Below are 24,182 nucleotides of genomic sequence, written 5' to 3' on the forward strand. Positions count from 1 at the left end.
CGAGCCGAGTTCGCACAAGATTTTTCAGCTCGTGTCGAGCTCGAGCTTTGAGCTCGAGCTCTACTGTTTGTTAAACGAGCCGAACCCGAACAGGCAATACCCGCTCAAGATCGGCTCGTTTACACCCCTAGTTGGAATACAACATTTTTGAAAAATGCTGCATAATGAAAATAATATATTTAAAATCATCAACAATAGATAAATTATACAACAATTTCAAAATATAAAAACTCCTCCGGAGTAACTAAACAAATTAACGCTAGACTTGAAGAAATAGATTATAAGTTACGTGCATATATTTTAAACAATAATTAAATTAGTTGAATTATTTCTTTATGTTATTATATTCTTTAATTAATTTTTGTTCATATGTCCATAATGTCCCTCTCTAAACCAAAATCTTAGATCCGCCTGACAACAACAAACCACCCACACAGAGGAAGGCACCACATCAATCAGCCGGAATACAACTAACTTCCTGAATCGAATCATCCAAAGGTTGCGAAACGAGAGCAACGGCACCGAACCCATGGACCTGTCCTCGTGGTTCCGACGCAGCCTTTCAAGCACAAAGACCAAAAACCCAAATCTCCCGAACCAATCACACCCAGACCCACAACAGCAACGACAAGAAGAGGAACTACTCGGAGTCACAGAGCAACTCATTGAGTTCGTCAAGTCCCTCACTTTCGACACCTTCAATAATTTCCCTCTCCAAGGTATTCATCCGCCCTCACACTGTACCCTCTGTTTGGTTCCCGAGAAACAACGAAGAAAAGAAAATTATGACTGTTTCAATGTTTTATGTGGGGTTGGTTTTATAAGCTAATGAACAACTCTCTTTAATTAAGCTAAAAAGTGGATTTAGGTTCATTTCTTTCTTTCTTTTGATAAAAAAATAATTAAGGGTGCAAAATTTTAGTTATTTTTCTCTTCCTATATTTTTATCAGCAACCAAACATGTACTTTTTTTTTTTGAATCTAGTTTTTGTTATGCAGTGTTTGGTTGCTCGAAAATTAGAGGAGAAGAGAACAAAATTTGCATTTCAACTCAATGTCCAAGATTTGTGTAACAGTTTCACGTGTTCATTTCTTTTCTGTGGTTTCATTGGAATTTGTTAGACTGATGGTTAAGAGATTTAATTCATTATTTCTCATTAGCTTATACTTTTAGGACAATTGGTAACTTATCACGGTATCAGAGCAGGTGATACTGAGTTCGAATTTAGACTCCATCCTACCTCCCATCCCATTTAAAGTTAAAAAAATTCAAGGACTATTGCGATTCTAGCCTATAGTTTAATATAAAAAGGTTCTCATTGTCTGTAATTTAATCTAAAGGACGTGCAAATTTCATTGAGGTTGGTGCAGATGATGAGGGAGCTGCTTGTGGTGATGTAACCCCATCAACTTCAGGCAATGTTCGCAAGGATCTCTCCGAATGGCAAGAGCGGCATGCTCTTCTTGTGATCACAAAAGTTAAGGTTGATTTCTAATTCTTTGCATTGGGTTTAAAGGAATTTATAGTTTATGTGATATTCACAATGTCGACGTATATTTACCACCTAGTTTTGCCTTGTAGTTAATAACAGTTATTATAGTAGTGTGTTTTTCTTTGACAACAATGTAATATGTCTTTTTTGGCCAGGGCATTTTCTACTTATAATCAAAGAGAATTGCTTTGTTGGGTTTGAGTGTCCTATAAATGGACTTTTGAGATTCTATATAACTGCATTTTTCTATTTTGGTTATTTTGTAAATAGCAATTTCTTTGTCGAGTAAGTTGGTGGTGTCATGGGCAGTTTCCTTTACAGTGGTGAATTTGGATAATTTCAAGATGCTATGAAAAGGAAATGACCAAACTAAAATTTGACCTTTGTGTGGGCACAATGGGTAGCCATAAAACCATTAAGAGAAAGAATGAATTCTTATGGTTAATGGAAACTCAGTTAAAATGGAGACCAATCAATGCAAGAGTGAGAAAGAGTGATTTAATTCAAATTAATAGAGTGAAAAGAGGTAGAAAGAGGCACTAAATAATGAGTAGAAGTAGTGAAGAAGGTCATATTTAATTTGGAGGCAACAAAGGGTATGAGTTGGATGGGATAGGATGGCAGGAAAAAAAAATGTTAGTTGTCTAGGATCCATAGAGCCTATCTATAACGACTCAGGAAAAGCGTATACCACATATGCACTATCATCTCAAAATGACTCGTTAATTTGGACGTTCTCTATTATCACTTATAAAGTCCAGTTTTACCTAGTAAGTAAGTAATGTGGGACTTGGTATCCATGAGTATCTTTATAAACCACACACTCTATGTGGGTTACTTATCTTCCCAATGTGGGATAGGGGTGTTACACTATCCTAATTTAACTACTATGTTTGAATAGCATAGGATGGTGACAAAGATTACATGCGGCTGATCCTGATTAATTGATGAAGATCTTAAGGCCAACTCCAATTTAACTGAAATTAAAACTTAGTGGAGTTGAGCTAATAGAAACTCAATTATATATTACTATTTTCAACATCCAAATGGTTTTTTCTAATATGTTTGATAAATCTTACCTGAATTATTACTTATCAAAAAAAAAAAAAAAACTTATCTGAATTGTGCTTTCATGGTTAGAAAAATTGCAGTTATATACAAAATTGAGATTTTTTTTTTCAGCATCCTTGCATGGTAGCCTTCTTTTACATTTTGAGCAGTTTACATATTGTTGTGTATTATCTTTTCAATAGAAAGGGGATTTGCTTTTGAAATTATCACTTATATGAATTTCAGTGCTTTTAGTTGTTTTATGTTTCTCCATGTAGAGTATGTTTCATTGCACTTATCGGATTTGGAAGACTATAGAAACTGTGTCCAATACATTGAGTACTCAATATATTGCTTTGAATGCTCAAATCAAATCTTGTTTGATAGTCATTTCCTATTTCTTAGTAGCTTCTACTGTTCAACTTACCTACACAGTGGCATTGATACATGAAGTGATTTTGCTTTTCAGTTTTATGAATACTTTCTTATTCTTCAGGAAATTTCCCAACTTAGATACATGCTATGCCCTCGTCACTTGAAGGAACGTCAATTTTGGAGAATATATTTTAAGCTTGTCAAGAGCTATGTGGCTGAGTAAGTTTCCAAGTTTTTGATCCATAAATAACGAAAAACATGTTGTAACATCAGGGTTTGTCATAATATAACTTCGACCAGTTTCTTTAACTTTACCTGGCTTTACCACTTGAGAAAAGGAAGCATCTTTAAGTTTTCACGGAGTCTTACTCTCATAGAATATCTCTCTATTAGCAGAAGATAAGAGTGTCCTCCACTTGAATGATATGTCTAAAGTGTTGCACTTTTGTTCTGTCACTAACAAAAAAAAAAAAAAAAAGGAAATGTGGTTTGAAGGAAATACTCAGGTTGTTTCTTCCTTTCGGATTCATCACCTAAAACCTAAATGACTGTTAATTAACTTCTCAATTGCTACTTATCAAAAAAATTAACTTCTCAATTGCCATATGTAGGCATTTTAAGGTCTGTTATTCTTTTTCTTGGCAATACTCTCCAATGACTTTAGCAGCAGAACTGGGATTTTTGTTTTTGGTTTTCTTCCAACTTAGAAATGCTTGGGACATTTATTTTATAGAATAGCGTTCCAAATGGTGTCTTATTAAGTAACAATAGTCATTAGATCGAAGGGGTGGATCATATATCTTATTAAGTAACAACCTGAGTTCAATTGGGAGAAGGAGCTACGAAAGGCTGCAGTTTCAGATATCGTTTGGCAGTGGTCGAAGGGGTGGATCGGACCCTCGGCTACCATACGAAGGTGGTAATGGAACTCTGCGTTTGGGGAAAGCTCCTCTTGCGCATGCACCGGAAATTATGGAGGAATGCGTCCATGATGCTAGAAACAGGGAAGTAGATGGAGCAACAGTTGCATAAGGAGGCATTGGCTGGCCGTGCGAGACCCCATGCGTTCTCCGATGATGCAGGGACGTTGGTGCAATCCACCAGCTGTCGGGGTGGTACGAGGATGGAACACTCCAAATATTCTCTCGATGACGGCTATAATATTGTATGCATGGCAGAAGTAGGAAATGCTCCCCGCTCCCAACTGGCGCGTATAAGGGAGGAAGGGGACCCAATGATGGAAAGGTTGGATGCGGGCTTGGGTCAATCTAGGTCGGGTTTCATTGCTAGCCTTGTCGAGGACCTGGGGCATGCTGGATCATATTTTTTAGCTGACCTAGTGGAATGTGCCAAGTTGGGGCCAAAATTTGGCCTAGGCCCGATAGTCTAATATGTTGTTTTAAGTCGCGCTCCAACTTTGATGGGTCATACTAAAGGGACGGATATTAAGCACCTGACCAAGCCCGGCCTTAAACCCATCTCGTGGAAGTTGAAGACGCGGGCCGAGGCTTATACTGTTTCAGGTTTGGACTCAGGTTCTAACGTGGATCGGGTGGATGTAGGGCCAAGCTAAGGCGGAGTTGATGGCGCTCTGAAAGCATCATTGGTGGGTCCTGTAGTAGATGTCGTGTAGTCAAGCAATAAGGGGAAAAGGAGTTCGAAGGTTGATGGTGTTAGCAATCAGTTTTGCTGGAGGCTACCCCGTCACAGTGCTAGATTCACGCTCAGACAGGGCCAACGATCTTGGACGGATGCTTATCAGGCCTAGGACTCTGATCATGAATGATGTTGATTCCATTGTCGATAGGTTTGAGTCATCGGGCTTGGCCAAAATGTCCATGCATGAAGCTTCACCAACCGCCGATGGCAATATTTGGCCTTGGAAAGGAATCTATCTACTTTGTTGGATGGCTCCATCAATTAAAATGGCCAATCAAATAAGGAAGAGAGGAAAATGAGCTGGAGCCTGGAGGTAAGGGTGGGTGAGCAAGTGGTTCGAGTGGTGAAGTATCTTGTAGTCTAGATGGGCTTGATATCCATTGTGCAGAAAGGCATGGACGAGCAGGTTCAAAATTGGTTCTTTGTAATAGGGAGGAACCATTCGTTTGTGAACCTTTGAATTGTTGCTCCCCTAGCTTGTTTACTCAACCTAAGTGTTCACAGCCTTTGGCTTCTAGTTGGGTCTTGTAGAAGGTGAAGAATATACGCCATTGTATTGGTCTATTTTGTGATGGGTTTAAAGGGCAATTTATGGCGTTGTTTACAGCTATCGAAGCGAGTCATAATTAGGAGGGATGGGTTTCTAACTGCAAAGCAACCTTTCAAAGTAATAGAGAGCTGAAAAGATTATCCTTTCTCAATAAACTGATTCCACATATGGAAGTTCAAGCCATAGCAAAATGAAGGGGAGGGGTATTTCGGTTTATCCATGAAGCCCAAACTATTATCATGGAATGTGAGAGGATTAAATGAAGGGGAGAAGTGCCTTGGAATTAGGAATTTACTTAGAAAATGGAAGCTAGGTGTTATTTGTCTGCAGGGACCAAGGTGGAGATTATGTCCTATAGTATTGTGCATAGCTTATGGGATTGCAATCATGTAGATTGGTGTTGTTTGAACTCTCGGGGGGCCTCCATTGGCAAAGGGTGGTGCAGAGAATCGAAGAGTGAGTGGGTGAGTTCTCGCTTGCCATTTCTTTCAAAAATGTAGAAAATCATTTTCTTGGGCTTTTGCGTATGTTTATTGACCAAATTCTGATAGTGATAGAAGGTTTTTATGGGATGAATTGGCTGGTTTGCGTAGTTGGTGGGACTTACCATGGTGCATCGGGGCGATTGCAATGTCACGCGCTTTCCTAGTGAGAGATTGGGTGAGGCCTGTTACTGTCTAGCTATGTTGGAGTTTTTTTATTTCATTTCGGAGCAGGGGCTCATGGATATTCCTCTAGTAGGCGGTTCTTTTACGTAGTCTAGTAATCGGGACTTCCTCTCTTGGCCTTGAATTGATAGATTTTTTTTTTTTTTTTTGATAGGTAAACAAATTGCATTAAAAAAGCGTAAAGGCGCCCCTAAGCATACATGGAGTATACAAAAAGGACACCAAAACTAAAGCAAAGCAAAAAATAAAAGAACACCCGAAAAACTCAAAAGACAGTAGAAAAGTTATATCAAACCCCCAACTTCTTGCCTCTAACCCTACTGGAACCCACACCCCTAGCATCGAAATTAAACGAGCATTCTAAATTCTTGACCTCTCTTTTCCCCTTTTTCCTTTTTATCTTCTTTTCCTTCTTAAGAGGGGAGTCAGAGTCATAGCACTGATCCTCGGTCCAAGTCAAGAAGTCCAAAAAACCTTTCTCATTAGATCCCAAGAACGAAACCCCCATCGTGTGAAAACAAGATCTAGCATCTTGCACAACCCTGGGGTAAACCACAACTCTTTCCTCCGGACCGGCCCCCTTTGAAGATTCCCCCACCTCAAAGACTCCAAACGACACAAACTGGGGACACCCATACACAGGGGAGAACGGCCTTGGCCACGGAGGAAATAAAACCCACTGAAAAGGAGGAATGGTAGCCGAAACCCCAAGAGGGACCTTCAAACTTCCCAAAATGAGGACCCCCACCAAAATTCCTTACCAAGGCAGGGGCATCCGAATACACCACTGCCTGCCGAAGGAGAGAACCTAAAGGAGTACCAGAAGCAACGCTGCCTACCAAAGGACGCCCAAACTCTGCATGCCCAGCACCGCCAGACGAGGCACCATGCTTACCCAATTGATAGTCCTCAAAACCTGACCTCACCAAGACAGAGCCAGCCGACGGAATTGCCTGCCGAAGGATGAGTCCTGAATCGGAAGAACGTAAGTCCACAGAAGACTGCGCCCTAGAAGGAAAATCACTCAGAAGCACCGGAGGAAGCAACACCGGCGCCGGCAGGGGGGGAAGAACGGCCTGCTTGACGGACTCGACCACAGGAACGAGCTGCCGATCACTAAATCCACCCGAAAGGTGACAGACGCAGATCCACCCCCAAATCTGCCACAGACGTCACCTCCGGCCGAATAGCGCTCCCAAGGACCTCCGTCGGACGTAGAAGACAACCCAGACCCGATCCCCGCCCCGAAATCGCACCAGAACTCGAAGACAGCTTATGGCCCGAAATCGCGTCCAACTTGGCATTAGGCTTAATCACTTTAGCCCCAGCCCGAATCCCTTTAAAAACAGACTTAACCCTCTTTAGCACCCGGCCCGCCACATAGCCCACCCTTCATTTAAACCCAAACAAAGACTTAAAGCCCAACTGTTTCGAAAAACCACAAGCCCAAACCAGCGCCTTGGAGAAGCGACCCAGAATTTCAAAAAACTTCTCGAACACTCCAAACACGCCATCCCCTTGCATCGAAACATCGCCCCCAGCAGCTGAATCCCTGGACATGCCATCCGCTCTACAGACACTACCTTGATAGATTTCTTGTTTCCCTGAATTGGGAAACCCAATTCCCTATTTTGATTCAGAAGAGGTTACCTAGACTGTGCTTGAATCACTTTCCTATTCTTCTCGATTGCGAGGTCATCATGGAGCCAAAATCTTTTTCAAGTTCGAGAACATGTGGCTAAAATATGAGGGTTTTGTTGATAGGGTGAGATTTTGGTGCTCCTCTTACCACTTTCAAAGCTCTCCAAGTTATATTTTGTCTCACAAACTCAAGGCTCTAAAAGCTGATTTAAGAGCTTGGAATAAGGAGTTTGGTAACATAGGGAGAAAGAGACTGGTGATGTTGGAAGAATTATGGGTTCTGGAGGTTTGGAGGAAGAGAGAGGTTTATATAAGGAGGAGATAACGAGGAAGGCTACATTGATTAATGACTTGGAGAGGTAAATTTTTTTGGAGGTGAGTTAGAGGCAAAAATTGAGGGTGCTTTGGTTAAGGGAGGGCGACAAATGCACAAAGTTTTTTTATTGAGTTGCCAATTAGAATAGAAGGAATAATACCATACAACAACTGATGGTTAATGACACAGTTTGTTCATATCAGACAGGGATTAGAGAAGAGAACATATTGTGTAGTTCTATGATAACTTGTTCACCGAGCGTTACAGTTGGCGACCTAAATTGGATGGCCTCCTTTTTTTGTCAATTTGGGGGGGGGGGGGGGGGGGGAGGCCATTTGGTTGGAGAGACCTTTCGAGGAGACTAGGGTTTCTGAGGTGATGAAAGCCCTTAAATGTGACAAGGCTTCAAGTCCTGACGGTTTTACTATGGGTTTCTTCCAAGCTTGTTGGGAGGTGCTTAAAGCAAACATTATGAATGTCTTCCATGATTTTCATGCTAGAGGTATGTTTGAAAAAAGCCTCAATATCATCTTTATTTCTCTTATACCAAAGAAACCAAGGGCAATTGACATTAAGGAGTTTCGTCCTATTAGCTTAGTGGGACCATACAAGATTGTTGCTAAAGTTCTAGCTAACATGTTGAAAATGGTGGTGGAGAAGATCATCTCTAAGCCTCATAATGCCTTCATCACAGGTAGGCAGATTCTAGACTATATTCTCATTGCCAACGAGTGCCTTGATAGTAAGATTAGACCAGCAGACCCAAGTGTGTTGTGCAAGTTGGACATTGAAAAAGCTTATGACCATGTTAGTTGGGATTTCCCCTTGTATTTATTAAGAAGATGCGGCTTTGGAGGTAGATTGTGTAAATGGATAGCTTATTGTATTTCCTCGATGCACTTCTCTGTATTGGTGAATAGCACTTCAACGGATTTCTTTATTAGCTCTTGGGGCCTACGACAAGGAGACCATTGTCTCCCTTTCAGTTTGTTATTGTTATGGAGGCATCAAGTAAAATGATCTCCATGTTAGTGAATGGGGGTCTTTTAACAGGACTCATAGTGGGGCCTAGGAGTGGTGGAGCTATCAATATTTTTCATCTTTTGTTTGCGGACGACACCTTGATATTTAGTGGGGCAAATCCAGATCATCTTCACAATTTGTGTTGTTTGTTTTTATGCTTTGAAGCAGTTTTGGGTTTGAGGGTAAATCTGGTTAAATCAAAGTTGGTTCTAGTTGGCAATGTCATCAATGCCGAAGGTTTGGCTATTATTTTGGGTTACAGGGTATCCTCTTTACCTATGAAGTATCTCGATCTTCCCTTGGGAGCTTCATTTAAGGACAAGTATATTTGGGACGACATCATTGAGAAGATAGAGCGTCATTTGGCTGGTTAGAAAATAATGTACCTGTCAAAGGGTTGGAAAGTTACTCTAATTAAAAACACTTTTATCTATGTGCCTACCTACTTCATGTCTCTTTCCCCCTCTCAGTTGGTGTTACCAATCGGTTAGAGAAGTTGCAATGGGATTTTTGTGCGGTAGCATAAGTGAAGAGTTTAAATATCACTTGGTTAGCTGGACTAAGGTGTGTACTCAGATCTCAGAAGGAGGGTTGGGGGTTCGAAATTTGTTTGCGTTCAATAGAGCTCTTTTAGGGAAGTGACTTTGGTGCTATGCTCATGAGAGAAAGGCCTTTTAGAGGTTGGTTCTGGACTCTAAATATGGCAGTCCTTGGGGAGAGGGTGATGTTCCAATGAGTAGAAATGGAAGGCAATGATTGGTTTCCAACCAACCACAAGTAGATGCATATCACATTTAGTGTAGCCCAAAATTTTCGTCTTAGTCTCTTTTACAAGACCAGTTTCTTCAATATTTATGTTATATTTGGTATGCAGAATGACTATTCCATTAGAAAAAGGTAATAACTTTTTTTAAGAATGAAAGAATGTGAAATATAATAGCATCAGTGTTAGAGTATATGATAATGATTTAACACTTGCCAATTGGAATAGCCATTCCCATTGCCCATGAGAGAATGACTATTTTATTCCTCAATTTAAGGAATATTCATTCTCTCATGGGTCATGAGAATGACTATTTCAAGGCTATTTCATTCCACATTCTTTCTCTTTTCATATATATATATATATATATTTCTTAATGCAATAGCCATTCCGCGTACCAAACTAAACCTTAGAGTTTTATAGCCTTTCACGCCAATAGCAGAGTAGAAAAATCAGTCACTTAAAGATTCCTCAGAAAAGATAGGAGTGATTCATTGTTTCTCAACAACATTGCACTCTCCATGCACTTGGCACCAATTTAATTGAAACCCAAGCTTGGATTAGACATGGAAACTACTTTCGCATATTAGTTTTTCTTGTTTGTGAACCATGTACTTTGGACAGCACCACCATGAGAATCCTCTACCTAATGAAAAATTGGGAAGTTATGAAAAAGAGATAATTAAAAGAAAATACAGAAAATAGGAGTGTGAAATACTTTTATTTCTTCAAGAATACTTGTTTGCAAATATTCTTTTGATCAATTTCCATGTTAATATTCATGCTGAGGAAATTTGATGTCTGATCTTAGGCCAACATAAACGAACTAGCTCCAGCTATCCTATAATTATGCTAAACCTTTCCCCATCCCTTTTTTTTTTCTTCCTTTACTTCTAACACTGAATGTTGTTTGTTCTTTTCATAATTATTATTTACCACTTGAATGCTCTCTCTTTCACGCACTCACGAAATGTTATTTCTTGCATTGATTATCAGATATGAGCTGCGTGCAGTTCAAGTAGCAAAACTGAAAAGTATGGCAATGGAGAATGAGAAATCTTCAGAGACCAGTGTATATGAAGTTGAAATGGCAGAGGCAAAGCACACAGAGAGTTTAGCGCCTCCCACTCCATAGAATACAATGCATTTTCTCTTCAGCTAAAGTAGGAACGCAGCAGGTAGTTATTTGTTTTACTTCATGAAATATGCTGATGATATATAACGTGCTTAAAGCTACATAATTTTATCGAGTAATACATACTTTGTTTCCTTTTCTCTTAACTTCCCATTAGATGATTTGACCATAACTAGAGGGAAACTAGTGAAGATTTTAAATTGCAAAGCTTTTGGATCCTGAAGGAAACCTCGAAGATGGCTTTTATGGGCTGGCCTGATCACATTTTGTAAGCTATGATAGATACGATCATACAAACAATTTTTATGTTTATAAGAGTTCTTTCATCAGATCTTTTTCCCCAACTCTTTAAGCCGTATGACAGCATTTTTATCCTCTGCTTCTAAACGTGGAAGCACTTTGTGTAAGATTTTGTAGCTTTAGAAGTTGTTTGAAGAAAGCGAAATAGGATTTTTCATGTTTTATAATTGTGACACTTAAGAAAGTTAGTCCCACGTTGAGTGAATGAATTGTGTTTATCTCCAGTAACATTAACATGAATCTGAATTTCTTTGTTTCATCCTATTGAGTTAGTTGGCAAGGCAGGCTTTTTAGATGACAAATAGCTGAAGAGATAAGAATGCTAGTACTCTGTCACGCAAAGATGTGTCGGATCAATACACACACACAGTGGAAACAGAAGCAGTCTTTTTTGATTTTGTTTTTGTTCTTGTGTGGCATTACTGGGCTTGATTCGGCTTTCCATTAAAAAGATCTTCTATACTTTCTGTGATATCCCTAGTTTCCTTCGCAGTTCTCATACTGAAAATGTTGATATAATTATGAGCACATCATGCTCTGAGGTTGTTTTATAATTGTGACATCTCATAACGTTAGTCCTCATGGGTACTTTTGATTCTTTACTAGGTGAGATGAGGACTGGGCTTTGAATGCAACCTCGATCTATAATTAATGTGAGTCAATATTTTGGTGCATGGGGGTACTAGGCTTTCCAATATACAGTTGGAGTATTGTAGGGAATACAATAACTTTTCCTACAAGTGCCTTACAAGCTAACGCGATATTTTATTTAACACAAAATCTTGTTTGGCAAACATATTTCCTTACCTTCACTGTTTTTTTTAAAAAAATCAACTTCAAAGCATTCTAACTTTTTCATTTTTTATTACTATTTAAACAAAAATACCCACTACAAAACAAATCTTATTTACTTGTCCATACAAAAATTTCAAAACTTCTTTCTACTCAATATCATATCAATCACTTCTTATTACTATTTAAAAACAAAATTCACTTCAAAAACTTTTACAAAACGAGTAATGTTACATACGCACCCATTTCTCTACACTTTTATATGGTTTTTAAAATTACCTTTAACTTTGATACGGATCTTTATTGGATTTTAATTCATTGGTAATTTTAAAAGCCACCTAAGAGTGTGGAAAAATGAGTGTGGAGAAGTGGGAGTGTGTATAGTATTACTCTTACAAAACACATCAAATTGTATTTGGGTTACACTTGCATGTATTGTCACGTATAGAAACTCCATTCCTCTCATAGTAAAAGGTGTCACGTCAATTTGAAAGGGAGTATTAGTAAAAGTTGTATTACTCTAAATATTTTTCATATGGTTTGAAAACATGCATTCCAATTACGATGGACTACACCTAAACTCATGTATTCTTCAATGTATATCTTCTTAGAATATCAGTTAAATGATTAAATTAACATATTCTTATTAATTTAAGCTTTTAAAATTAATGGTGATTTAATATGGTATCAGAGTTAAAAGTTATGAGTTCGAACACTGACTCTATAATCCACCCATCATTTCAGTTAAATATTTTATTTGTTGAGCATCACTTGTTGAATGAAAGTTTGAGCCCATACGTGAAGATAAACATTAGAATATTTATTAAATTATTAAATTCACACATTCCTAATTAGCTTAAGCTTTTAGAATAAGTAGTGATTTAATATAGTATTAGATTTAATGGTGGTTTAATATAGTATTAGAGTTAAGGTTCTAAATTTAAACCTTATTCCGGTCAAATATTTATAAGTGACGATTTAATATGTCTTAATCATGAAATGACTAACAAGGTATTTTTTACAACTATGAAGTATGAACATATACTTGTCGGAAGAACAAAAAAAAAAGGATTGAACAGTTATTGCCGTAGAAAAAACAGATCCTGCCTATTAGGGTTCATTCGATTTGTTCATACTTAGAAATTGTCGTTATACAATGAGATGCAAAGCTAGAATTTTCTGAGCATCCATCAATTCTGTTGCAGCAGCTATGCATGTGGCATGGCTGAGAGTGAAGAACAAGGGTTAGGCTTGTTACCCATTCCCAAAGGAATAGGGAGGGACATGCCCCCCCCCCACAAAGGTCAGTGTCTTATTATACTGATATTTAGATATTGATTTATTATTATTTTTTATTTTTTATTTTTTGAGTAAGATGAGAAATAAAGGAGGGTCAAAGTCATGAGACAAGGAGAGGACAGGAAATTTTTTCTTCATAAATACAATGAGAAAAGGTCAATGCCAACCTCTTCAACCCACCTCTTTTGTCCTTTCTCTCTTTAAAGAACATGTAAATAAATTTACAGACAGAAAAGTAAGAACTCATGTGAAAAAATGAAAGAGAAATAAATCATACTTAATGAACATGTCCTAAATGTTTTTGTCATTTTTCTTCACTCCCATACCAATTCATAAATTTAACTAGTCTCACATTTTCTGACAAGACAAAATGTATTTGAAAATATGTATATTTATTTATAACTAAAAACAAGTATTTATTGATGTAAAACACAATTACCTACACTTTGATATGTATGTTACAAGTCCTACATATACTATAAAAATATTTTATCTATATTCAACTGATAAAAAAGTGAGCATATCATCATTTACCACACATTCTCATACATACAAAGGGGCCAAAAGATATTTTGTTTTAGGTTGGATATAACGAAGCCTTGCATTAGGAGACGTGATGAATTAAATGGGTGGTCGGTCTTTCGAATTTAATGTTTGAAGGTGACATACCATTATTATACCACCACCTAGACCTACTTTTTGTTTGTTTCTTTGTTTTTTTCTTTGCTTTTTTGTTTTTTTTTTTTTTGTGTTCCACCTAGACCTACTAGACGAGGTACTAATTGATTGAATGCCTAGGCACGAATTAGGCAAATACTTGGAGAAGGATCCTTTCCATTTCATTAGCACCCGGTTAGTGTATTTAAGAAGGGTAAAATGATATAAAAAAACAATTGAACCATTTTAACCATCCTAAACATACTAACCGGCTCATCTCTATTTCAAATTAAATGGAAATGATTCGTTTATCAATTGCTTAAGGCTCCCAATAAAATAAGGCTTCAAATAGTAATAGTGTAATTAAGTTTTTTTTTTTTTATATAAAAATAAAAATAAAAACTTTTAAGGTCTCAATTATGAGAAGAAAAAAAAAGATAGTCAATGCTCTTTAAGTAAGGCTCCAATTATGATAAAAATAATTACAAAGAATTTATTTGAGATTTTAAGGGAAAATAAAGAAAAAAATAGAAAGTCATATTAATGGCACTCCTAAAGTAGTAACTAAACTCATAATTTCACCGACACTGAAAACTAACATGTTGTCTAATTTTGTTCATTAAAATCATTTTTAGAATAAAGTAAATTTCCTTTTGCACAAATTAAATTCTACATAAAAAGAACTATATGTAACTCAACACAACACAACATATGTTATCTGTTGAAATTAAATGTCTCGTAGCATGTATGAATTTTGCAAGTCGTTTGAAAAAAAATAAGGGAAAAAAGCGAGAGGAATAATTTAAAATTAAAATTATTTAACTAAATATTTAAATATTAAAAAAGGCTCCACCTAAATTTGTCACCTGAGACCTTAAAATCTATCCAGCCGGCCATATAAACTTGATAATATGATGAAATATGGCTATTTGTAATATGAAAGAATATCGACATCGTTTTACTAAAGGCGAGTTGGCCGAGTTAGTGTCTGCATAGTTTAATGATTTCAAAACAAGTAATTTGACTTGTATTTTTAAAAATAAATACATTTCCAAAGAAAACACTTTCTATGATTTTGTTTAAAAACGAATGTTTAACGTGCAAAATCACGTACGAAATACACTCAAAAATATGTTTTATGAATACCTATCATAAGCTCATAGAAAGTTAGATTGACATCATTCCTAACCTCTCATTTCAAAGGGAAACAACTATAGTCTTTCTACTAATCCCTTTAATTTTGTCTAGTTCAATACATCATAATAGAGAAGTACAATAATTAGGGTGTAATCCACATACCTTTCATGTGATTTCACCCTGGTATGACAGAGAGGTTGATTAGGAATGCACAAATTTGGCCCCTTTGCATTGGATTTTAGGACCTTCGATCCTTAGAAAAATCACAGAATTTAATAAAATTTCCTCACACCCTCTAAATATCCAACTAATATAAAACATCTATCCAACATTTTTCAGCAGTAAAATATTTAATTGAAATTAGAATAATGTTACATACTCAATTCTCATCCCACTTGACTGATGTGACATGTCACATTAGCATAGTGAGGGTGAGAGCAGGATGAGAGTTGAACATTTGAAATTATTCTTGAACTTAAGACTTGATATTAGTCTAAATCAACATTAATTTATCCCAAAAGCTTAAACCGATAAGAAACGATAAATTTAATCATTTAATTAATAATTTAACACCAAAACTTAAGCGGATTGAAAAAGATAAATTTAATAGTCTAATTAATAATTTAATATAAAGATATCTATAGATGTGAAATACATGGTTATTTTTTAAAAATAATTTAGAGATTCTAAAGTCTAAAGCTCTAAACCGTGCCCTGCATGGCTAAAAGATGATAAAAGAAAAATAAACAACGTAAACAAACAAACAAAGCATGCACTATATCACATCACTCCTATAAGACTTTTTTCTTTCCTAAATAGAAATTTTCGGTTTCATTCTCTTGTTCATCTCCGTATATGAGATGTGCAAATCTACCATTAAATATGTAGGACTCGTGTGTGAATCCCGCAAATTTAATGATAAATTTGCAACAAAAAAGAAGAAAAAAAAAAAGACGTGCAAAAGAATGACACAAATACATCTCTTCTCCATCTGTCCAAACAGATCTCTTTGCTAAATGTCCAAACAAAGAGGCAAAAGCATGCCGTTAGGTTTACCAGCCGGTCCTACACCTTCCAGTCTCCCAAAAAGGAGCGATGAAATAATTTGGCAGAAGAAGGGGGATGGAAGAGAGGACATCATAAAATCTATGTTGAACAATATGTTGCAGTCCGTGATGTAATCAGTGTAGAAACGTACAGTATCCCATGTGAATATCCAAACACATCTGGGTAAAATCTTTTACAATTTTTTTATCAGAATTTGAGAAAATTTAGACAAACGATGATGAGAGACCCTTATGATCCTGATCCCAAAGAGCTTGGCCACCACAAGGCACTCATGCACATGCCATAAATGCCCTCACCCCATTGACAATTTGAAGCAGCTTTACTATCATATATCAGAAGAAAGAAAGAAAGGTAGAATTCTATAAGAAAAGAAAACTCCATGTCAGAAGAACCTGAAACGCAGAAGTAGCATTCTTCACAACAATCCATTAATGCTTGAGCAACCCCACCACCATCAGTGCCTTTTAAACCAGGTGTGCCAAGTTTGAAGGACCCAGTTGCCAATTCGACTGCAAGGCCATGATTTAAAAAGGAATAGAAACTTTTTTTTTTAAAAAAAAAAAAATGCCATTTACACTTTTTTTTCATTTGGGTCCGATTAGTAAGATATTAAATGTTTTTTTTTTTTTTTTTTAGGTTACAGTACAACAATCAACTGAAAAGACAAAAAACAGTTAAACAGAAAGAGAGGGGGGTTGAATCTTTTCCACTAACAATGAAAATGGAGAGAACAAGAAGGAAATGAGAATGCAGCCAATGTGATTTTTGGTTACGGCCCAATTGGTTACGGCCCAATGTGTCGCTTGATAGGCATAAAAGTTTGCATCTCTGTTAACTTTTTAAAATTTTTAAAAGGAGGCTAAGGATGATGTCAATAATATCTAAGACAATTGAAGAGATCTTTCAATCTTAGATGATATAGGGATGTTGTAGGGCCAAGGCACAATGAGGAGAGGTGATACACGGGGCGGAAAACCGTCCCCTTACGGTCCCTTTTTAATAAAACACCGTCCCCTGAAAAATCATTTTCCTCCAATGAGTCGCCTTCCGATATGAAAGATTTTGAAGGGAGACTACTAGCCTTGCCGCAAGGAGAGCAGCATGAGCTTCACCAGAGTTTGGTTGACATATATTCCGAGAAAACATATGAATGATTTTGCCCTCGAAGTTCCGGCACGCAGCAGCTTGAGCTAAAAAGGTGTCGGATTACAGCTAGGTGGACGGGCGGGGCGGGAAGGGGGAGGGGCCAGGGGGGATGGTTTTGCCCTCAAGAGTTTTGGCAGACAACAGACTGAACTGAAAAAGTGTCTCATAATTAATGCATCACATTTGATCATGAAAATACCTAGTGATGTAGGAGCCTATTTTTCCACGGGAATGGACAGCCAAAGGACACTGCTTTGGTTGAACTGGTTAAAAAAAGGACAGCCATCCTGAACAAGCAGCCTAATAGGCCACTGCCACCTTGACCACTCCTCACATGTTAAAGCATCCAAGGCAGAAAACAATCTCACATTAGATTTTACTGTTTCCATAATAAGAAACATCAACATCAAGACTAGAATTGGAATTGCATGAAATGAATAAGTTCAGAGAGGCACTAATCAAAATGCCATTAAGACAGAGGATAAGACAAGCATATATTTATTTCCAATGAGACATGGTTAATCCCTACCTAAAAATATACACAAAACTGAAATATTAAGAAGAGAAGACTGGAAATGCAAATCTAGTAAATTAGATATACCCCTTAAAAATTACAATTCATGAAACTATCGAAACCCTAAAAACTACCCTACCCAATCTCCTCTCTAATGAATCCCCAAATCTCTTGAACCAAGGATTCTGGTATTTTTAGCTGGTTAGTGTGTAATTAAGCTCTGTAATGTTACAGATCATTAAACCACACTCCTTAGCTCTAGTTTCCTTTCAATGCTCGCACTTCAAATGCTCAGCCAGAAATAATAGCAACTCCGAGTGAATTAACTTTGTTTAGGGAATTATCTGCACCCATTCGTACCGTCCGGGGAGGGGCAAATCATTCACGAAATCAAAGTTATACCTGTAGAAATGCTTTTGTGAGCTGACTGCAATTCTAGTCAAAAGCCACTTGCACTGCTGATTAAAGTAAAACCTAATCTGAGTTTAAAACGAAAGAGAAACTAAACTTTTAGAGCCTGTGTTTGGATTGCATAATGAACTTAAAAAGTATTTTTACTGCAAAACAAGTTGTCAGACAAAAATTGGCCCGTTGGGTAAAAAACTTAAAAAACACTAGACTTTTTTTCTCTGAAAAAGCCCACAACTGCATTTTAAAGAAGCTTGAAAATGAAACTTTTTCTAAAAAGCTTTTTCTGATTTTTTTTTCTATAAACAAAAGTTTTATTTCTTAAGGCAAACAGGCTCTTAAGCAAAGAGTGGAAAGGATATAGCAGCGTACTTCTCAATAAATATTCCCTGTTGTTGTTTCTCAGCATACACAAAGAACTCCTCCATCTCATGTGCTGTTGGGATGTTTCTTCGCATGTCATTCCTAACTCTTCGGTTTGTTTCAGTAAAAGTTGTTCGCCTGGTGGTTGAACCAGGGGTTCCCATGGAATCCGAGTCCCTTACACTACAAGGCGTGCTCTCCCTGGTGCTCCTTCATGCATACGAAAACATTTCACAACTATACTTAACACAAGTTATCAGCAAAACAAAAAACAAAGAAAATACACTTGATACAAATTTATTCTAGAAACAGCTTCATATATAGTTGAGCAACTTTAAAATTTTTTGAATATATATCCTAGAGTATCATTCATATCCTTCTTCCTGGGGAAAAGAAACCCACCAAATAAAGTAGCAGGTGATTAATATGACAAGCACCGATTTGTTAAAGTTAGGACTGTAACTTTTTGATACCTACTAAAAATCCCCCGGAATGGAGTATCCTACACATCTTTCAGCCAGAAACTAGGCCCTATGAATACGATATATCATTGCTAACACAAATTAGGCAAAAAGTATTGCTGCAAGTATTGTACAAATTAATTACATCACCCTTTTCCACCATCATTAAAGAGAAAACAAAAGACAACCAAGTTGACTATTATAGAGGATATCCAGTTATTTTATTTGCTTGATGCATTAAATTTGAGGTAAATATTAAAGAACAACATAGAAATGCTAGTTTTGAAGATAGCAAAAAATGGACACCAATGAACTGATAGAGTGATAGTAGCCACCCGTAGGCTTAGATCCAGTAAAGTAAGTATACACAGACACTTGACGAGAATGACTTAGGAAATTTATTTTCCACTTCAATTTCTTGACAATCTTTTAAAGCAGTTAAAGCATTTCATGAATTCATGCAAAAAACAAAAAAAAGCATTTCATGAATGGAGATGTCAAAATTGAAAGTAATAAATTCTGCTAATAGGTACACAAGTTGCAGATACATAAACTGCATGTTGCTCATTAAGACGCTTCAAAAGTAACCAATATCACTGCCTTTTCATGAAAATGATTTATCACGGTATCCGTGTTGCTTCAGAAACAAAACAACATTGATAAATCAGGTGAAAGAGGACAAAAAAAACAGATACAAATTAAAATGGCCGACACCCGTCCAAGGAAAATATATCATCTTTCTTTTAATTTTTTATGTACCATGTAATTTAATAATCCGTGTCTCATTTCCTGGAGGTAGCCAAAAAGAAATCATGAAAGAAACAAAAAAGGACGATTTCTTGCAATACATGATTTACACAAACAGAATATGATAGCCACCCAAAAAATTATAAACAATAAAAAACCAAAACAGAAAGGAATCCACCAAAGTAGTAGCAAAATATAACTGGTTTTAATTTTTCCCCTTTTTTCTTTCTTTTAAGTTGCATAAGTAGAAAATAAAAACTCCTTTCATGCAAGCTAGAAAAGATAATAAGTTGACATTTTTACAGTAAAATTTAATTGTTTTTTTTTTCCCTCTTTTTTTTCTTTTAAAATTGAGGCGTGTCACGAAAAGAGGCTCTTTCTAAAATAAAAAATAAAAGGAAGGAAAAAACAAAAAACTAAAGCCCCCACAAAGAGTTCTTTTAGCACAAAAGTGATAGAAGGATGAAAGCAAAAGCTTCCCAAAAAAATTTCTTAAGAACGAAGAAAAAACGACACCCAAAAGCCCAAAAGAAAAATTCATCAAATAAACCAAAAAAAGAGCAAAAAACAAAAGGCCAAGCAACTGAGCGAGTAACCCATGAACTGAAAATCCCATTTCTACCAATAAAAAAAAAATGGAAATGAACAATAACGAGAGGCAAAATAATAATTAAAAGAAAAAAAACCCATTTCAGAAAAACACAGAAAGAATAAAAATTTACCTGTCTCTGCCATCAAGCTCCAGAGTATTCTCTCCAAACGAAGCCTCAACCCCCAAATCATTACCCTCCTCTGCTTCATCGCCCTTCCAAAACTCACCAACACACCCCTGCTCGTCCTCTTCCTCCTCCTTGCCTTTCACCGACCCCGACGAGGCCACCGAGCCCACGTCCAGCCTGGAATTGGGCCGAGGCCCAGAAAGGCTCTCTCTGCAACACTCACTGGGTTTCTGCTGTTGTTGCTTTCTGAGTAAAGGCGGTTTCTGGAGGCGGCGGCTGCGGAGCTGGAGGTAGGAGGAGGAGGAGGAGGAGGCATCCGCGCTGGGTGCAACGGCCGGTGACGGAGTGGTCTTCTGGAGGCGTTGGAGCGCTAGTGCTTTGGCTCTGGTGCAGACGCCAATGGAGTGGGAGAGCTCCATGAGCAGCGCCACCTCACCAGTGATCTTCGGCTTCTTCATGTACTTTCCCATATCTCTGTCTGTTTTCTTTGTCTCACAGTTTTTCGTGAAAGCGAGACTCTTTTGGTTCGTGTGAGAAAGAAAGAGAGATTTTGTACAGAGCGAAGAGGTGGGGGAGGGAGGAGGTGGAGGGGTTGAGAGGGAGAGAAGAAAAGTTAGGGTTGGGGGTTTAGGGAACAGCACTTCATTTATATTCCCGTCATATTCCTTTCTCTGTGGTCCTTCCTTCTGTCCTTCTATACCTCTCTCTCTACTCTCATTACCTGTGAGTAGATTTTCAACCCTTTTTTTCTTTTTCTTTTTATGTATTTATTTTTTTATATTTAAAATTATAAATATCGAAAAAATTTGTTTTTAAAATTATATTTGGAAAGTTTAGAAAATTTGAAACAAAATTTAAAAAAAAAATATTAAATAAAACTTAATTAAAATTTTAATTTTTTTTTTTAAAAAAAAGCACAAATGTGTTTTTAAAAAATAATAAAAAAAAAAATTATTAGCCAAACAGGTCCTTAAAAACCGTGAACTTTCGATTTCAAAAAAAAAAAAAAACTTTGTCGATTTTCATTAAATTCGACTTTTAACTTTTTAAAATTTTTCACGTTTTTCTTACCTCTTGTTATCCAAAACTATTTGCATGCTATTAGCATTTTGGCACGTCACGTATCACATAATTAAAAATAAAAATTCAAAGGAAAAAGGTTAAAGGATAACAGAGCTACTTCTCCACAGTGACGGAGGGAGAGGGGGGCCCCGGTAGGGGCCATCCGGCCCTCCCCCCCCTCAAATTTCTGGAATTTATTTTTTTTTTTTCAATTATTGGTTTCCACTTTTAAACGTGTCGAGACTTTGTGGAGGGAAACACAATTTTCCCTTTAGGCCTTCACCAACTCGTCGCTAGCTACGTCACTGTTATAATCTCAAAATTAATCTCAATGTAGCAAATGGGACTCTAGCTCATTCTTAAACAATAAGCAAACTTTTAAGAAGGAAAAAAATTTAAGGTAAAAAAAATAAAATTATAAGGGTTTTTTTTGGCCTATTGGCCTCTAACAAGAAATTTTTTTTTTTTTTGTCTCTTTGGCCTATTTCCTTTTATCATCTCTTCAATTGGTTTCATCTCATTTGGAACAATAGCTTCATTGTTAAAACTTTTTCCTTTAATATTTCACAGGTAGCAACGCAAATGTTTGAGAAAGATAACAATGGAAAGAGTTTTACAAATTTGCAGAGGTTTTGTTCCAAGTAAATTAAAGGGGTTAGTAAAGCAGTGCATTGGAAGAAGACACGTGTGGACTCGAAGAGTCATACGCTTAGCAAATCTCGATTTCTTAAGAATGCGTGGAAAAGATAATGTAAAATGGGAATTCATTTTAATATAGTTAGATGGCATTAGAAAAGTCTAGAAGATATGTGTTTCATTTGTTTTCTGTTGCGTTTAGCAGAATGTGTTTTGTATAGAATATAGTGTGTTTTGTATAACAGTATGTTAGTGGGCTACTGTATTAGTTAGAGTGGGTTATTCTTACAAAAGGAGCAAGATAATGTTATATTCAAGAGCCTTGTCATCCAAGTAAAGCCTTGCGAGAACGCTAAGAAGTATACAATTCATCAAGCTGAAATTTTTCAATTTCAGCACAAAAACTGAGAGCTTATTTTTTATTTTTCATTTTTTGAATGTTTGGACAGTAGTTATCTTTACTTTTTTTTCCAAAAACTTTCTTTTCAATTTTGGTTATTGATTTTTAATTTGAAGGAAATAATAAAAATATAAAATTTGGGTTATGTTTAATTTACTTAAAATTTAGCTTTATATACTTTAATCCCTAATTTTAAAAAAAAATAATAAAAAATAAGATGCGGTCGGAGGTGCAGGAGTTTGAGACATAGGGAAAAAAAAAAAAAAAAAAAAATTAAGGTTAGAGGTTTATGAAATGAAAAAATGTCAGATTTACAACTATTTTACGACCTTCCCTTTTACTGCCTAGCGTGGTAGTGTGATTTTACTCCCCAACGTGATAGTGTGATTTAAGACAACCATGTCAGCGCCACCTACCCCCCCCCCCCCCCCCCCCCCCCCCACCCCACCCCACCCCACCCCACCCCCCCAATATATATATATATATATATATATATATATACACACATACACACTCTCGTAGTGGTCGAACCACCCTTGCGTGTAGCTAGGATGGCACCGACCAGGAGGAGGAGGTGCAAATCTTTGTACTTAACCTGGTAGTGCCAAATCAGGGAGTAAGGAGATCACTGTAAAATTGTTGTAAGTGTAGCACTACTCTTATATGGCGTTTTGTTGCATTTACGTGATAAGAATCCTTTGTGCATGTGGGTATCTAGATTTAGGGGTGTGCAAAACCGTGAAAAACAGTATTGACCCCTTGTCCTCGCCCCGATCTGAACCGCACACCACGTTTTTTAAGTTCAAATATGCAGTCACAATTTGGATTTTTTCCAAACCGATCAGGGCGGGGAGCGGGTTGTGCTTTAAAAAATACTGGGTCCCCACTCCGCCCCGCCCCGCACTGGACAAAACATAAAACCTAAAAAAAAAAATCTAACACCTCATACCTCATCTTTCTTAGTCTCCATTTTCTCTTCACCTTTTTCCAGCCCTTTCTCTTCAACGACTCGCAAATAGGGTTAGGTCGAACCAGAAGATTCATGTACTTGTCAAGATTGAAGGAAGGGGAGTTGATGGCATCGAGGGTGGTGCGTTTGGAGGAAGACAACACCATATCAGGGGAGGAGGACATGGAAGGATCCGAGGAATAGAAGCTCGAGAGCAGATCTCTCATTCGCTTGGCCTTGTTGTCCAGTGGAACGTTGATGGCTGCTCTACATCAACGAGGTCGACGATAATCCAATACATTTGTAATCTTCTTATCTTTGTTTCTCTATTTTTGTCTTCAATCTAGGATTCTGGATAGATGTTTCATGTTTTTGTAATTTTGTCTCTTCATCTTATTCGCCCAAACCCACCCCACCCCGCCCCGCTGAACTCGCACCCCTGCCTCACATCACCCCGCACCGCACAAATTCTCCCTTTTTTGTGTGGTTCACAGGTGCAATTTTCACAATTCGCAAAGGTGCGGGGCGGGGGCAAAATGGCGAAAATCTGCCCCGCCCCGCCCCGCCCCGTGCACACCCCTATCTAAATTCCCCCTAATTGTCTTTCATTGAGAATGTGGATTCCCTTTTCTAAACGTGAATTCCTTTATAGAAAGTGGAAAATCCACGTTCTCTTAACTTTGGAAAGATTTTTTCTTCCAAAGGACAAAAAAAGGCCATACCATTTTCTTTAAAATTAAAATTCTTGCATAAGCATATGGGATTCTTACAGAAAATTGACTTAATAACGAGATTAGACTAAGTTAATGGACTCACCTGAATCTGAACTTGAACTGATCAACCCCATTGGC

General features: G+C 37.2%; 2 protein-coding genes across 2 annotated transcripts; one reads left to right on the top strand and one right to left on the bottom strand.

Annotated features, from left to right (window-relative positions):
- Nucleotides 1-392: 392 nt before the first annotated feature.
- LOC133857726 (uncharacterized) lies at nucleotides 393-11,002 on the top strand. The gene is made up of 5 exons (XM_062293055.1): nucleotides 393-719; nucleotides 1,372-1,484; nucleotides 3,040-3,137; nucleotides 10,535-10,716; nucleotides 10,831-11,002. Exons 1-4 carry the CDS (start codon nucleotides 530-532, stop codon nucleotides 10,671-10,673), a joined length of 540 nt encoding a protein of 179 aa, XP_062149039.1. The 5' UTR covers nucleotides 393-529; the 3' UTR covers nucleotides 10,674-10,716; nucleotides 10,831-11,002.
- Nucleotides 11,003-17,554: 6,552 nt separating this feature from the next.
- Nucleotides 17,555-20,985, bottom strand: LOC133856563 (cyclin-dependent kinase inhibitor 3-like). The gene is made up of 3 exons (XM_062291617.1): nucleotides 20,288-20,985; nucleotides 18,367-18,567; nucleotides 17,555-17,988 (listed from the first exon to the last, which is right to left on the bottom strand). Exons 1-3 carry the CDS (start codon nucleotides 20,752-20,754, stop codon nucleotides 17,919-17,921), a joined length of 738 nt encoding a protein of 245 aa, XP_062147601.1. The 5' UTR covers nucleotides 20,755-20,985; the 3' UTR covers nucleotides 17,555-17,918.
- Between the last annotated feature and the right edge of the window lie 3,197 nt (nucleotides 20,986-24,182).

The sequence above is a fragment of the Alnus glutinosa genome, chromosome 14 (genome assembly GCF_958979055.1).
Source record: "Alnus glutinosa chromosome 14, dhAlnGlut1.1, whole genome shotgun sequence".
Lineage (NCBI taxonomy): Eukaryota > Viridiplantae > Streptophyta > Magnoliopsida > Fagales > Betulaceae > Alnus > Alnus glutinosa.

Bases quoted from the DNA above. Each gene is read 5' to 3' on its own strand.
- LOC133857726 (XM_062293055.1), top strand. From the start codon at position 530: ATGGACCTGTCCTCGTGGTTCCGACGCAGCCTTTCAAGCACAAAGACC. The intron at 720-1,371 runs GTATTCATCCGC...AGGTTGGTGCAG, and splicing joins CAATAATTTCCCTCTCCAAG to ATGATGAGGGAGCTGCTTGT. The intron at 1,485-3,039 runs GTTGATTTCTAA...CTTATTCTTCAG, and splicing joins TTGTGATCACAAAAGTTAAG to GAAATTTCCCAACTTAGATA.
- LOC133856563 (XM_062291617.1), bottom strand. From the start codon at position 20,754: ATGGGAAAGTACATGAAGAAGCCGAAGATCACTGGTGAGGTGGCGCTG. The intron at 18,568-20,287 runs GTAAATTTTTAT...GTATGCATGAAG, and splicing joins GAGCTTGATGGCAGAGACAG to GAGCACCAGGGAGAGCACGC. The intron at 17,989-18,366 runs GTACGCTGCTAT...GCATTTCTACAG, and splicing joins CAGGGAATATTTATTGAGAA to GTATAACTTTGATTTCGTGA.